General features: G+C 38.8%; 1 protein-coding gene across 2 annotated transcripts in view; it reads left to right on the top strand.

The window, feature by feature from the left end:
* Positions 1-16,263, top strand: part of epha7 (eph receptor A7) — a 126,048-nt gene that overhangs the window by 41,896 nt on the left and 67,889 nt on the right. Inside the window, exons 5-6 of one of the 2 annotated variants that reach the window (XM_044107217.1) lie at positions 5,863-6,198; positions 6,692-7,093. In XM_044107217.1, the coding sequence (XP_043963152.1) occupies positions 5,863-6,198; positions 6,692-6,774 (419 nt within the window). In that variant the 3' untranslated portion in view covers positions 6,775-7,093. Of the gene's footprint in view, positions 1-5,862; positions 6,199-6,691; positions 7,094-16,263 lie in introns of those variants that run through there. The other variant, XM_044107216.1, reaches the window with a different exon arrangement.

Genomic DNA, 16,263 nt, shown 5'->3' with positions numbered 1-16,263 from the left:
TTTAGCATGTCCTGTATGCGGGGAATGGGATGACGATCTGGCAGAGACTTCTTATTCAACTCTCTGTAATCACAGCACAGTCTGAGGCTACCATCCCTTTTACGGACACAGACTATTGGGCTAGAATAATTTGACCTAGACTTTGTGATCCATCCTCTATTTAACAAATCTTCAAGATATTCTTTTACCTCATTGTGCAGTGGTTTTGGAACAGATATATATGTTCTTGTCACTGGTGTGGGATCTTGCAGTCGGATTTTGAGCTGCAGTGAGGGGATGGTTCCAACATCATAATCATCATGAGAGAAGGCTTTACACTCATCTCGGAGTAGTTGTTTCACCAACTGCTGTTGTGCTGGGGAAAGGTGGCTGATGGGAACTGGTGGATCCCAAAGATCTTCACTTTCAGCCCTATTTTGGTTCTCCTTTTTTTCTCCTTTGCTCTCTGATCCTGTTGAAGTTCCCTTTTCACAATTGAAATTTGGTGTCTCTATTTCATTTATTTTTGTTGATTCTGTTGGTGCCACATACATTGCTTTTACTGCTTGGATTTGACCTACTTTGCTTTTGGAGGGTAAAATAATGTCATGAGCAGTATCATTGTTCACTGGGATTCTGAAGCAGGACCAGGAACTCTGATGTAGGCACACTATTCCTTCTTTAACCCTTAGTCCTTCTGGTAGCTGCGACTGTGACAGAGGTTCAAACAGGACTCCTTGCTGACCTGCAAGTGGACCAGCTCGTGTACTGCACTTCACCATCTTCGTCTGGCCAGCTGGGATGATGAAGTTTTCTCTCGATGCTTTAACAGTACTTATGCCCTGTTCCTCCTTCATATTTCTCATGACTTTTAGAAATACCTCTGCCTTCTTACTTTCAATGGAAAATGCTGTACTAACAGCTTCTGTGATGATGGTGGGAGGATCTAGACCCCCTTTTAATAGGTACTCAATCACATTGTAACCAATGATTGGTTCTTCTCCCACTGCATCCTCTTCAGCAACTAGAACTGGCACCCAGAGCTCTAGTTGTGTTTGACTCACTGATGGTAATTTAAATTTGACCTCAACCCAGCCAATAAAAGGGATTGGTGTCTTATTCACTGCTCTTCCATCCAATATTCCAGGTCCAATAATCTCAGTGAGACTTCTGATAGTAACATGAGGGAGATTCTGCTTTCTCCATTTTTCACTCATGAGGCAGACCTGTGATCCAGTATCCCATAGAGCTCTGGTTTCCACTCCATCCAGCAGACAGATAATGGTACACTTCTTTCCAATCAAGTTAAGCAGTTTGTCTCTTTGTGATGGAGAGGAGGTTGATACCAACACTCTCATTCAACTCAGGTGCTGCATGTCTCACTCCTTCCATACACTTAAGTTCCGAATGATGTGTGATGTCAGTGGTCAGCTTGTGTCCATTTCCTGTTTGGTCATTTTCCTTTTTATCATATTCTGTTGCTGGTACAGATGTCACACTGCTCACAGACATATCTGCTTCTCCGGGCCTGTCTGATGTGTTTTTAACAAATCTACACCCACGTGATAGATGCCCACCTTGTCCACATTTGAAGCAATGGTCACAAAACTCTCCTCTATTGTTTTCCTGGCAATGTTTACATCCACGCCTCCGACTTGGTTTTGATTTGGAAATAGATAAATGAGAGTCATTAACCAGTCTCCTGATGTCTTGCATCTCACTTTGAAGTTGTCGGATGGCATCTAGGAGCTCAGTTTCTGTGTGAGAAGCAGATGATTGTACTTTTCCAGTTCTATTTTTTTTTCCGATGGAAGATGGCTGTTCTTGCTCCCAAACTGCTCCAACTGTTGTTTTGGGAACTGCCTGTGCTTCTGCTCTAACCTCCCTCACTTTCAGATCTTTATTATTCCTTCTGAACTTCTGTTGCCTTTCCCATTCAATACTAGCTGCCTCATTAGTCTTTGCTATCAGTACATCATCTGCAACTGTCAGATCATCCAGGAAGTTCTTGAGCTGGTGTTTAACATTATCATTAATAAGTCCTGTTCCTACTGCTCTCAGAAACTTCTTTTGAATCAGTTCTGGGCCGTAATCTTCCTCAGAGCCAGGTTCTCTAGATGCCGCGAGCAATCTTTCTTTTAACTCTATTGCTCTAAACAAGAAATTTTGTGGTGACTCATTACTGTCCTGTGTGATGTTAATTAACCGATGGTACAGGTCAGTGGAGCTGTCTTCTTTGTAATGACCCTTTAGTATTGTTCGCAGCTGTGCAATAGTGAGGTCTGTTTTGATCTCTAGCATGTCGCGGAGGGGTAGACCTGGGCTAATAGCCCTGACCACAGCCTCTATGATCTCCACTTCACTGTGATTTCTTTTTAGGCCCATTTCAATCTGATGGATCAGGTTTGAATAGGACAGTTTGTCTCTCTGACCTCTTTCTCCAATTTGGCCATTAATTTTAAATTCTCTTCTTATTGTAACTTCTGGTGGATGTGCTACAATGGGGTTGGTAGGTTGTTTTTCACTTTGTTTTCCAATTTTGCCATTTCTCCCTGTAATTTCTTTGTTGCAGCCTGGAAACTTAACTGTAATGCTGCATATTGTTCTTGCAAACTTATAAGAGCAGCATTATCCTGATTCACAGCATCATCGACCATCTGTGACATCTCATTTTCGCTCACTTCTTTAGCTTTTGATATTAATCTGCTGAGGAATTCACAAGCCACATCCTCTTCCTCACAATCTATAGCTGTATCTACAGCTGTATTTATTAGACTGATCAGCTTGTGCTTCCTGGTTTGGTTTTCTGCTGAGACTTTTCCATATAAACACACCTCTTGTAGCTGGTCCACTTTCAACTGCACTAGGGCCTTACTTAGCTGGTCCTGCAGTTGCTCCAACTCCATCGCTGGTGTGCCACGATCTCTCTTTCTCTTTATTGAGATCATGATTCAGACGGGCCACCAATTAAAATTGTGGCTGACGATCAGCGGGGAAACCGAATTGATTCGATTTGTGTACATGGAAGTGTTTGTATTCTCGATTTTGTACCTTTTTTGTTTCGTTTGTTTTTGAAGTGCAATTTTTGTTGCACACTTTAATGATTAGACAGTGTGTTTTTCGCAGGTTCTTTATTTTCTTTACACTGTTAACACAGACAAGAGCGACAGTGAGCGCCTCCGCTGACCAGCCGTTACTGCACTAAATTGCCGTTGGCTCGCTGAGTCAATAAATATTTACAATATAGGTCAAAATGCTCATTCAAAACTTACACATAAACATATAGTTACTGTAGTCTACACTTCCCTCAACAAGACAATTTATGTAAATAGCAGCGCTAATTGATATTTACCTGTTAACACAGACAAGAGCGACAGTGAGCGCCTCCGCTGACCAGCCGTTACTGCACTAAATTGCCGTTGGCTCGCTGAGTCAATAAATATTTACAATATAGGTCAAAATGCTCATTCAAAACTTACACATAAACATTTAGTTACTTTACTCTAGCACACTTCCCCTCAACAAGACAATTTATGTAAATAGCAGCGCTAATTGATATTTACCTGTTAACACAGACAAGAGCGACAGTGAGCGCCTCCGCTGACCAGCCGTTACTGCACTAAATTGCCGTTGGCTCGCTGAGTCAGGAGTGCTCACCGTGCTCCATGTGCCAACTGGTGGCGAACTGCTGTAACTGCATCCCAGCTCAAGCAGGGGAAGTGCAGCCCAAAGGCACGGTCAAAAGAAGTCTTTAAATAAAGTAAAGTAAAAAAAGGGAGGGGGGTGTAATACTTCTAATGTCCATTCTGTCACACTCTCCCCTCCAAAATGTAATGTCGTCCCGACATTCGGGTACCCTAGCGTTACAGCAAATAAATCAGCAAACATGTTTTAATGCTTTACAATTATGCAGAGTACTTCTAGGAAGGAGTCAGAATGAATGTTCAAAGAGATGCTATGCTGTGTCCAGTCCGACAATATGACATATATCTCCTATTAACGTCACATTGCTGCAGTCGACGTCATTGTGCACGATGACAATCCACCACTTGATCCGCCAGTAGCGTAAATATCTGCAATCTCTTCTGAGAGTAAGGTACTTTAACTTAAAAGTAAAGAACCTGCGAAAAACACACTGTCTAATCATTAAAGTGTGCAACAATATATTGAGGCATAACATATGAGTGTGTATGGGTTTGGATATATGAATGCATATATTTAGACATATGTAAACCCAGATAATAGAGAAAATTAGTTAACCTATGTTTATTTTTTATTTATTTTTATTTTATTTAGTAATGAGTGTCCATCTGAAAACATGGTATGAGTTTATGGGGCATGAGTTCATAAGTTTCTTACTTCTTCCTACTCCTTTTCAAGCATTTTAAGATTATTTTGATTAATATGTGAATTTTGCATTCCTTATTCATGTATGTGATTTTATACTTCTATCATGTTCAAAATGAATAAATATTATGTTCAAATATTACATCTTGTAAGTTATACTTACTCTGCCTTAACTAAAGTCATAAATAAATGGTTAAATAGTTTATTAGTTGGTTCACAATTTCCCACTGACATGTAAGTTATGAAGTGGTAGCAGAGATGGTGGGCCCGTCTAGCAGCCATTACAGCTGCTGGTTACCATTCACTGATTATCCATCCACTTTCATTCGGTGTTTGAAAGAGGTTGCTGAGCAAATGTCCACTCATTTCTGAAGCAGTTCCCCTTGCTTTGGTGTTACAGAGCCCCCACGTACTTGGACATAGTTCATTGCACAGAGGATGCTTACTTGAGGCATAATAGTGTATTATAGTGAATGGAGTTTAAACTGTTAAGAATTTATTTTCAAGACTCAAGTCAGATAGATCAACTGAAACAGAGCAACCTGTGAAGTTGGAGTTCTGATGTGGAAAGTGAGTGGTTTGTCAGTAATGAAAACCTGTTTATCTACATGTCTGTTGTCAGGTAGAAACAGTGAAAGCTGCACCGTTAAACTGTTTTTATCTGCTTTGTTTCAGACATGAATCAGTCACATTAACATCACTCCTAAAGCTTTTTGATGTGCTGAGATCTCAGCCAGCTCACAGAACAGCAGTTCTGTGTTGCTACAGGACTGGTGTGATTGTATTCTCACATCACATCTTTAAAGATATGGTTGAATGTTTTAATCAACATTTTGCAGACCTTGGTGGCTGATTAATTTTCATCCAGGTTTTGTTGAAAGTAATGTGTTGTCAAAGATCAACACAAAAGTTTATTTGTAAAACTTCATTTCTGAGCATAATGTTGTAGGATGTTTTATATAAACATATTTTTTGTTATTTGTATAAAACCTGGAATAGATTCAAACATTAGGGTATGGAAAATAAGTATATTTAAAACATGTTTCTGTATATTCTCTGTAATGTGAAATAATGGACCAAAGGATCTTCACAAAAAGTCTTCCGGTGTATTCTTTAATAACTGATTTAACTTTGAGACTTTCCATTATAGGAATAAATAGAAGGGGACCCTTTATGTTTCACTTTCTCTGAATTAATAATAAGCGATATAAACAATGTTGCCTGAACTCTGACTATAAAATTTATTCAGTCTCCACTGCTTGATTTCTCTGCGTTTTACCACTGACCTTGGTACCTGCCTCGGCTCCCTTTCTGTCAGCGTACCTGCAGAGCTTTTTTTTTTCTGGCTCTGACTCTTATTATAATTGAGTGTCAGTGTTTGGCTCTGGGTCTGGTGCTGGCATGTCCTACAGCTTTTTTTCTTTTTCTCAGAGAACAGTTAAAGCACAGATCCAGTTCATGCACACACTTGGCTGTCACTTCTCTTGGCACTCATTTATCTAAATCTGGCTTCCTCTGTGTGTCCACCTTTGACAGGACCTCCGTCTGCACCACAGAACCTGGTCTACAACATCAACCAGACCACCGTTAATCTGGAGTGGAGCCCGCCAGCCGACACTGGCGGGCGGAACGACGTCACCTACAGGGTGATCTGCCGCCGCTGCAGCTGGGAGCCCGAGGAATGTGTACCGTGTGGTCCGAATGTGGGATACTCCCCCGCACAGTCCGGATTAGTGGACACTTACGTTAGCATCACAGACCTGCTCGCTCATGCCAACTACACCTTAGAGGTAGAAGCTGTCAACGGCGTGTCGGATCTGAGCAGGACTCAGAGGCTGTTTGCAGCGGTCAGCATTGCTACAGGTCAAGCAGGTTTGTTGATATTGTTACTTCATCTTAAATGTTTCTTTGGTTTTTTTTCTTTTTTGTTGTCTTTTTGTGTGAAAACCCAGAAGTTTAGAAATGCTTCCCATAAGCCTTTGCACAGATTGTTGAGTGCCAGTGAGAAGCCTGCACTTTGCTCCAGCTGAGAGAGCATCAGACATTTGCACCCTGACGATTGACAGTTTAATTTTGAAAACCTCTCATACACAAGTCCTGGTAATGATTTCCAATTAACATTAATGGGTATAGACTGATATGATCCATAATATTTCCGCCATGAATATTACCCAGATTAATTTAATGTGTGTGTCAGCATTGCAGTGGCAAACATTATTAGCTTAGCAATGATGCAAGCTCAGAGTGGTACCTAAAGAGCTGAGAGTGTATGTGCAGCTCAGTCTCGTGGGAATTTGCTGTAATTAAAATGGTGTGTTTTGTGGTGACAGACTCTAAAGCTTTTTTTTATTCATTATTTCTATAGATCCACTCAACAAGATTCCTCTTTCATGCTCAAGCGTCCATGAAACACAGTTGGCCCAAAAGGCCATGCTCAGACCAGAGTGATTAGAAGATAGCTGCAAATAGAGTATTGGGGCCCCTGCTGACTATGCAAGTTCTACACTTGGATAACTATCCTGTCAAGAACAATCTAAAGCTCATCTGCATTGTTTTATCATTTACAGTTTTATGTTTTTAACCAGAAAGAAGGATATTTCTGTATTCTGGATCCGTATGATGAAGGCATTAGAGACCAACACAGCTCAGCAAAAGCTTGAGCTCTGATGGTGGAGGTGATGTATTTGCAGAGGTTTACGTCTTGACAACCACATACATGCTGGCATGTGGAGCTGGAACCGTGTGGCAAAGGGCAGAACAATGTAGACTGGAGGATAAACTGATGATTAAAAGGTTCTCTCAGGGTCCATCATCATTACAACTGACATAAAGACAGCACACAGTCGGGCTGGGAATCGTTTACTATGTCACAATTTGATCTGATTCTGATTTTTTTTGGCAATTCCTAATCGATTCAAAACAGAAATCACTAGTTATAATAATTTCTGCCTCTATTTTTCAGGTTTGCAAAGGATCCTCATGATCCACTCTGTTTTCCAAGACAGAGTGATTAATGGAGATGTTTAAAAGGCTTTTTTACCAAAGGGAAATTAAATGTTATTGTAACTCTAATTCAGATTCTTTAAAGAGTCATTAAAGATAGTTAATGCTGTTGGCAGGGAAGATCTCCTGTAGAAGTCTGCATTACAGTGAATCTGAAGAAGCCTCTGACTGAAAACTCTCTGCCTTCCCTCTTTCATGAAAAGAAAAAAAAAAAATCCTGAATTTTCTTGATTTTATTAAGAATCCTTCCTTCAATATCTCAGAGGTGACTCCCAGAGCACACTTACAGAACGTTTTGAAGCACCTTGCTACAAACCTTGAAGGAAGTTTGACACTTCTTATAGATGCTTCATATCTGTTGTCCAGATATTGATATTCCCCAAGTATCTCCACTTCCTCTCCCATGATGGAACCCTGTTTCTCCTGAAATACACAGTCATTTAATTTGTTGTCCAGATGAGATCATTCTTTCCACACCAAGACACAAAGCGTTCCACAAGATCTCTCTACTGTTTTCTCTTGTCCATCTTTGATACACCCAAAAACTGCACAGTCTTCTGAGTATTTCTGTACATGACAGAAATAAGACTTGCGCTGGACGTTTGTACAGAGTGAAAAGGAATGGTGAGAGTACAGTCCATTCTTTATGACTTTTTTAGAGTTTTAAACTATTGTTTAAATAGTTTAAACAGGCTTAAATGGAATCACCACAATCCTTGAATCCTCTATTTTTCTTTAACAGTCACAGAGAGAGCGCCACCTTTCTGCAGACAACATAGTTGAAATTTCCATCCACACTTTTGTTGTTATTTACTACAAATGTATTTAATCCCTCATTGCATTGAATAAATACTACTTTAAAGTATTCATATTGCCTGAGGATACAAAAACTGGATAGTTAAAGTGAAATATCAATATTCAACCCCATGTTTGCCTTCAACAAAGACAGGCCGGTTGAATCTTGTTTTCAGTTTTGTTTCCTGGGTTTTGGTGCTTCCCGTTCATGTGTACATTCCAGTTCTGCAGTGTGGTGATGTCAGGACGTCCCGTGTCCTGACATAGTGGAGCCTGACAGCACATGGATTTGTCTTATTGTTTTATTTATTAAAATAAATTTTGGGACATTTTATATTGATTCAGAATCATATTAAAAAAAGAATTGTGATTCTTGGCATGTTCGTAGTACATTTTTACCCAGATTACATGTTGGAATATTAATCAGGAGTGTTTAACAGTAATTGATGCTATAAATTAGACTTTATTTGGGATCCAAAGTAGTCCAAGCTAGGCGACTTCTCCATCTGTTCAATGAAAAGGCAACAGAAATGGAATGCTGACTTTACACCAAAAGTTGGAATAACAGGAGACCTTACTGAAAATAATATATTAAGATTGAAAATAACCATATTCTTTCATGTGCTTTTCTTGAATCTAAGCAGTTGTCTTAAAAATAATGATGAGTTGTGATGGTAGCCTGTTCATGCAGGCTGCCACGTAGGGAATTTTGAATAAGTAGTCTTTGATTTAGTCTGTTTTTGTATGTGCCTTTGAAAGAAATCCATTTTTTATAGTCTTTAGTTGAGTTTCTGTTAGTTGACTGGCCAGTTGATGAATGTTAAGCTTTTTAAATTCTAGCTGAATTACACAACTGCAGCTTCTGGATAATGATTCTCTGGATCAGGGATGACTAGTTCTGTTAGTTTCTTGGTTATGGTGAGTATGATGAACAGTCCACTGACATTTTTGTTGAAATTTATAAGCTATTGACCCCCTATTAAACTGTTGATATATCTGTTCATCTTACCTACAGCATACAGTTAACCAGTTTTTATTAGATATCTATTACTCAGGACAATAAGTTCTGCTTTTATCTTATAGTTAACAAAAGGAAAGTCCTATGTGATATGAGACTTCTGTCACTGAGGATACCCTCAAAGATCTGTCTTGGATTATTGAAAATTATTTGTTGCTTATAATCAGAACATTGGAGCTTCTCACAAAGATTGCTCCTTTAAGGCAAGTATTCTGGACCATTCATTAGAGAAAGACTGCATTATTAAAACTTTTTATGCCTCGTCATTCAGAATTGATTAACCTTTGCACAATGAGGTGCTTGGGGCCCTTAACACTGAAAGAATCTGACGAGGGAAGAAGACTCTCTTCTGTCCCTTCCGTCCCTACCTGCTGAATGATAATCAGCGTAAACATAGCAGAGTGTCAAAAGGCAGTGAATGAATAAAGATACTAATGCATCTGATCAGAAATTCACACCTCCATAAAATTTAGCAAGGGGAATGTGTGGAGTGAGGCTAGAGCTACATAAGGTGCCGGGTGCTTATTGTCCCCAGAAACCTGATTACCTCTCTGTGCTGTTTTAAATGGCTTTAAGTAGAGGCTGCATGTTTTGAGCTTGATTTCTCCAGCTCTATCTTTTCAGCGGTTGAATGGTAATTCCCAGTGTTGAGGAGATGTTGCCATGTCTGCCATCACTCCGTGCTGGAAGTTAAGTGCATGTTTCAATCAGTGCTCCATTGTGAGTCGGCAGAGCTGCACAGCTAACCTCAAAGACCCTCGTTGTTCCTTGCTGCCTCAGCTCTCCACAAGCACACTTGTAAACAAGTTCTTTTGTTCTTCCTGCAGAGTCGTGAGTGGGCATTGCTCTCCATTAATATTTATTCAAGGAAAGATTGAGGTCTGAGACCAACACATCACAATGCAAAAATAGGAGGGAAAATGTTTTATAGGAAGAACTCCAGGACCTGTATTTGTTTGCAAGTTCCAAGTGCACACATTGGTTTATGTTTAGCACAGATTGGTGATGCTGGTTGAGGTTAAGTAACTCATCTAACATCCGACATATTTAAACTGTTCATGAGAAAATTTCAATGCTGAAATACCACAACCACTGCCTTAAGGTAAGATGGCCCTAAGTTTGTATTGTGGTCGGTGCCTTTCTGTGCCACACTCTGAACATGCATGCTGTTCTCCCGCAGTCCAGATAAAAACATGTTAGATTAATTGTTTGCTCTAAATCACTCATTAGATGTTGTGTAGGCCCGCTGTAAACAATTATATTAGTCTTCGAATAACATATTGATTATTTTAACTATTAATCAAGTAATTGAATAAAAGATTCGATAAAGGAAAATATAGGTGAATTCTCCATAACAGCAGTATTGATATTGTATAGCAATATCAATGCATATTTTCATTTTTTGCACACCTAACAATTACATTTCTGTACTTTAGAAAATTATCCCAGTAATAATAATAGCTCACTTATTACGTTCACTTGGACAAAAGTGATACAAAAATCTGAAATTATTTTTAATCTAATAATGCAGCAGCAAGCTCACAAATACACAATATACATATAACGTACGTATTCCAGTTTTTAGTTAATGTATTCATAATTAGTCAGTTTAATTCATAACTATCATTTTGCCCAGTCTTAAATAGCTTTTGTGTCTGAATTTGGAATTTAGTCACACACAGAATACATGCCATAAAGCTACACTTAGCATCAGCTACAGCAGCCCGCTGTGTTCCCTCTATCTGCACCCCAACCCGCTCTTCTTTGCTTTCAAACCAGCCACTGATTTATTTTTTTAAATGTAAGAAATGTTTATTTGTGAATTTTGAGTTGTATGTTTATTATTCTCACTTTAAAGGATGACAGACAAGTGAGACGGGAAATCAGGAAAAGCACTGTTGTCAACCTCTCCTCTTTATTGCTATATTTATCACATTTTCCGACTTCTCTATACTGTTTTTCCAAAGAACTAGTGATAAGTCAAGTGATTCTTTTTCTGTGTTTCGGAGACTTTTATGGTGACAACGCTCTGCAACTCGGCTGCAGTCTGCCTGTTTTGAGCGAGCAGCCATCAGCACTCCAGCTTCCTGAGCGCTGCAGCCAGTCTGACACAGTCATCAGTTCAACACCTTAGCTTCACTAACAGTCAGAACAGAGGACACCCATTTCACTCTGTCCACATCGCAAATAAATGACACATTTGTAAAGCTGAGTAACGCTATCGATCAAGGCTCGCCAGTCGTCATGGCAAAGTTCACTACTCCAACTCGACTCCCCACCGGGTGGGGAGAGAAGGGAGGAAGCACTGTGCTTTTACACTGGGCGGTGACGAAGTAGCACCTAGCTGTAGCACTGCAACCAATAGGGAAATTCAACTGCCTAAAAATCATTGGACCAAAGAGGTCAGTAATGAGATGGTTTTAGGCAAAATATTGTTAAACTAAACAAATTGCCAAAAGTGTCAAAATTTGTGCTGAAACATAAAAATAGAACCCTAAATAATCTATTGAAACAGTTTATCAGCACAGGAAGAGTTGATTTGAAGGTTGGTTTTACTTTAAAGAGAATCTTGTATCCACTTTTCCCAATATTTGAATTATTTCTATTGATAAAAAAATGTGTTTCTCTATCAGTAGAACTGATAAAGAAGTTATTTTGATGAAAAACTAGATTCTTGTTTTTTGGAATGTTTTGATTCCAATAAACATTGAAAAAACCAAACATATGTATCCACTTCATTTACACTTAATCATTACTTAATGGATATTGTTCTGCACATTTGTAAAAGTAACACCTGGGAACACGGAGTTTTCTGGAATCAATGTACATCTCAATGCCCATCAAGTAATTCTATCAATAACACAACTTAGAATGAAACAAAGTAATGTCCCATCTCTTATGAATCCTGTCCAAATAATTAATGCACATGCTTTTATTTGAGTGAATATGAAGTATGCTAATATCAGCAGATTGTTACTTCAACAGTTAAGCAAAATTAGAAAATTCTACATATACAGCTGTTTGCCTGGAACACTGTTTGACAATTTGTCATATCAAACGTCTAAACCAGTGTAGTCCTATTTGTTAATCTACATTTCTAAAGATAAAACTTCCAATCTTTGTTTTTCATCCAGACAACTTCATTTAGTTTAGATGTGTTACCATTTTTTGGTTTCATTTGCTTGTGTATTATCATGTGAGTGTTGGATGATGTCCCTCTCAAGTAAAAACCTACTTTAACATTCAAAGAGAACAACAGGCTTATTCCCTTTGGTGCAATCTCTCTGTGCAGGATGAGAAAAGGGAAAAAGCACAACGGAGGAGCAGAATGTAAGCTAAGCATTCGTCTTTGATCTGAAGAGCTTCTGTGCCTGTGCATTCCACGAGAAGCAAATATTCCCATTTAGCTCGGCCGTCTCCGGCTGACTCATTTTCCTCCAGCAGTTCAGCGTCTCACTTCAGAGAGAAAACCAGCCGAGTTTTCTGCATGGTTTGAGAGTTAAGAGCAATGATCTTTAAGACGAACAGAAGTGATAATTGATACTCGGCTCTTTGGTGGTAACCTATATGTCCACTTTATTGACACTTAATCATCTCTTAATGGATATTGTTCTGTGCATTTGTGAAAGTAACACTTGGGGAACAATAATAGCATTGATTTATCCCTGTTTGTGTTCTAATCTTCCATGGTGGCCCTAAACAGGAGGATTGATTGATTCTGAGGAGTCCCCACTGACCTGTGCCAGCCAGTGTAATTTTCTAGTTAAGCGGATCCTTCTTTGTAGCATTTGTCCCCGGTTTTACGTTACTTGGGAGTCCATTCTCTTCACCTCCCCCTACACCCTGCCCGGCCCCGCGCACTCACGGTAATTTGATGAGAGCTGGGCAAAGCAGTAAGAACCAACAGCTGCAATAAAACTGTGGTGGTCTCAGAGCAGCAGCTCGGAGCACTTAACCTGTAGCTTTTCTGTAAATGGCTCCTGATTTGTCTGTCACCCAATCCGTCAGCAATGAATAATTTTCATGGAAGGTGCACTTTAATTACTTTCCCATTTAAATGGCATTATCGTGGCCTATCTAGGTAATTAATCTCACCAAGTATCCTGTTTCAACCTTTTATTGCTGGCAGACGAGCTCGCTAAATCCCCCGAATCTGCTGTGCTTGAATGAGTCCTCCCTCACAGAAGCTGGCATTGCGTCGTTCCTTTTCATTCGCTCCCTGTTGCAGACGTTGGACACCCCTTTCTTTTGGTGCAGGAAGCCTGTCAGAGCAACCGGCTGTTTCAGCGCCTTGGAACGAACTCAGGCAGAGACATTCATGCTGGGTAGCAGACAAGAATAGACTTCAGCCACTGTGGGTTTAGTGGGCTGATATAGAAGCTTCAGATGTTTTGTCCTGATATGTTTTCTTACTGTTATACAAAAAGACTCAATAGCATGTGATATAGTTCAAAATATATGGTCCAGAATACTTCAGCCCTTTGCTCAAGATCTTTAACTTAACACCAAATCTAAACTTATACAATTAAAAAAGCAGACCCTTTTTTTTCTTCTTCCTGGTAACATATGGTTCATTCTGATTGGACAACAGTTCTGGCCTCAAATCCAATAGGTGGCGGTGATTGGATATATTCCAATATGATTTTTCTATGGGAAAAGTTGACACCATGTGTTCAGTGTTTAATGTTGCTTTTGTCCCTGAAATGTGCATTTTGCAAACAATAATAATGACTAATCCTCTGTGCAAATGTGCTCTTTTCAGCAATCAGCCATATTGTCTTCCATTTTCCATCCATACTTTTGATCTATTTACATTTTTGTCTTTTGCACTGTTTTGAAGAAGAGTTGGATGTTCCAAGTTACACACCATTGTGCTGCTCATAGACTCCTTTCAGGGAATGTAAAAAAATAAAGTAGAAGCTGAATTAAATCAGTTCCTTTTTAGCCTTTGGAGTGGAAAGGTATGAAATTTTTGTTTTTATCTCTTTTTGGGAGCGAAACAAAATGTCAGCTACTTCATGTAGAAAACAGTTATTAGTAATCTACATTGATCTGGTCATCCTTTGTCTGCACCCAAAGACTCTCTGAATATCTTTATTTGGAGGAAATGCAGTTTATCCAGAACCCCACATCATAACAAACTTTAACTGAAAGGATTAAAGAGTTGATTTTTAGAGCATGAATTTGAGTTCATACACTTATTAATGTTGTTTCAGTAACAGAATATGAATACATTCTGTTTGAACTAAACTGGGAAGTATTTTTAGAAGCTAGAGGCTCCTTAACTCTGTCTTAACCCAGAATATTTGTGAATAGGAATTGATCAAATTGTTTGGCCATCATCTTCAACACTGAAAGTTTTTGAAAGTTTTTATATCTACCATTTAGAAAAAGCTGTTTTTGCTCTCTTTTTCAATAAATGTTTTTATGTAAGGTACATTTGATTGAAGATAAAGCTGACTAGTAAATATCCCTGAAGCATGCAGCCGAACTGTAGTCATGTCTCCAAACTGGGACACCAAATGGTGCATAAAGTCACAGCAAGGAACTGAAACATTCTTTTCTAAAACCAATGGAGAAATGCCTCCAGCTTGAAAGCAACTATTCCAGCAAACCAGACAACAAGCCGATCTGTGGGTAGAAGCTTTTATGATGGAAAACCATCATAATATTCCAAAAAAGATTAAAGATGTGGAGTTCAAACAGACCTTTCCTGAATTCCATCATATCTGCTTCTATAACATTTCATGTGTGATGTGGATTTATTCTGCCCCTGACACAATAAGAGCATTTTAGAATCGGTGCATTTGTCTGCTAGTGTACCAGTCCTTCACAGGGCCTAGCAGGCGTTTTCAGTCTTGGAAAAATAGCGTTCATCACCAAGTGTTGAAGAGCAAAGCTTACTTTTTTCTGTGTTTTTAAATTGAGAGGTAGTTAAAATTTATTGCAGTAGAATTTATGACAGAGTTGCAGTAATGAAAATCCTGAATGAGTTACTTTTTACTTAGTCCTGCCTAACTTTGAGCATGTTCATAGCTAACTACACTTAAGACTGAAGTTACTGAACTTGCATTATTTTGTCTTTTATTTAATTTTTTCATTGATTATTCTGGTAACATTGGTTGCCTTCTCTCTGTGTTAGTTTTGTTTTATTTACTTATTTAGTTTCCTACTTCTCCAGCTCTGTATCAAAATGAAGAGCTATTAATATGCAGAGACGGATATGATATTTTGTTTTAAAACTATCTGGTCTGAGACGATGCAACATTTGGATGTTTATGTGGAACCTGAACCAGAGAGCAGTGATTCACGTTCAGCCTCTTCCTATGGGTTGTGTTCCCTAAGAACACACTCAGACACAGCTTCAATTATTCAAACCTCTGCAAGGCAGCAAAAAGAAATTGATGCAAGTTTCTTTCTTTGCTTTTTTTGAGCACTCAATCTGGTGTTTACCTTCCTTCTGAAAGCTTACTGATTCACTCAAACCTTCACTTTAAAGGAATATGTCTGATTTTGATAAGATCTTTAATTCTCTCATTTATTAACCAAGATTTTATGAAAATTACACTTATCAGTGTTTGTGGATGTACGTTACGATAGTTTTTAGTGAATACTGAGTGGTGATGTGTTTCTCTGCAGACACAATACTTCTTCAGTATCTCCATGCTAAAAACCACAGGCTTCATTGAAAATGCTAAAGTAGAGCATTTCCCTTCCAAATGATGGTCTGGACTGTGTTACTTGATCCAGAGGTAAAAACACAGTTATCTCTGCTGGATTCCTTTTGAAGGCTTTGAGCAACTCTCACTCAAAAAGCTCTACTTCAAGTTTCCATAATAAGGACATTTTAAATTCAAGATTTTTGAAAGGCTTATGTTGCCCAAGTGGCGGCTTATTTGCTGTTCACCATGCAGATAGTTTGTCTTGTTTTTATAGAGACATTATTCTGGATATGTTCAGTTGTCATTCTACTTCTTCCTTCTCCTTTTCAAGCGTATTGTGATTATTGTGGCACAAAACTGTCTCTTGTATTTCTTGTTTCTGTGGGTTATTTTATACTGCTATCATATTTGAAATGAGTAAATAAATAAACAAGTAAATAAGTAAGTAAATAAATAAAT

The sequence above is a fragment of the Gambusia affinis genome, linkage group LG22 (assembly GCF_019740435.1).
Source record: "Gambusia affinis linkage group LG22, SWU_Gaff_1.0, whole genome shotgun sequence".
In the NCBI taxonomy this organism is placed as follows: domain Eukaryota; kingdom Metazoa; phylum Chordata; class Actinopteri; order Cyprinodontiformes; family Poeciliidae; genus Gambusia; species Gambusia affinis.
This window is presented reverse-complemented; position numbering and strand designations above follow the sequence as displayed.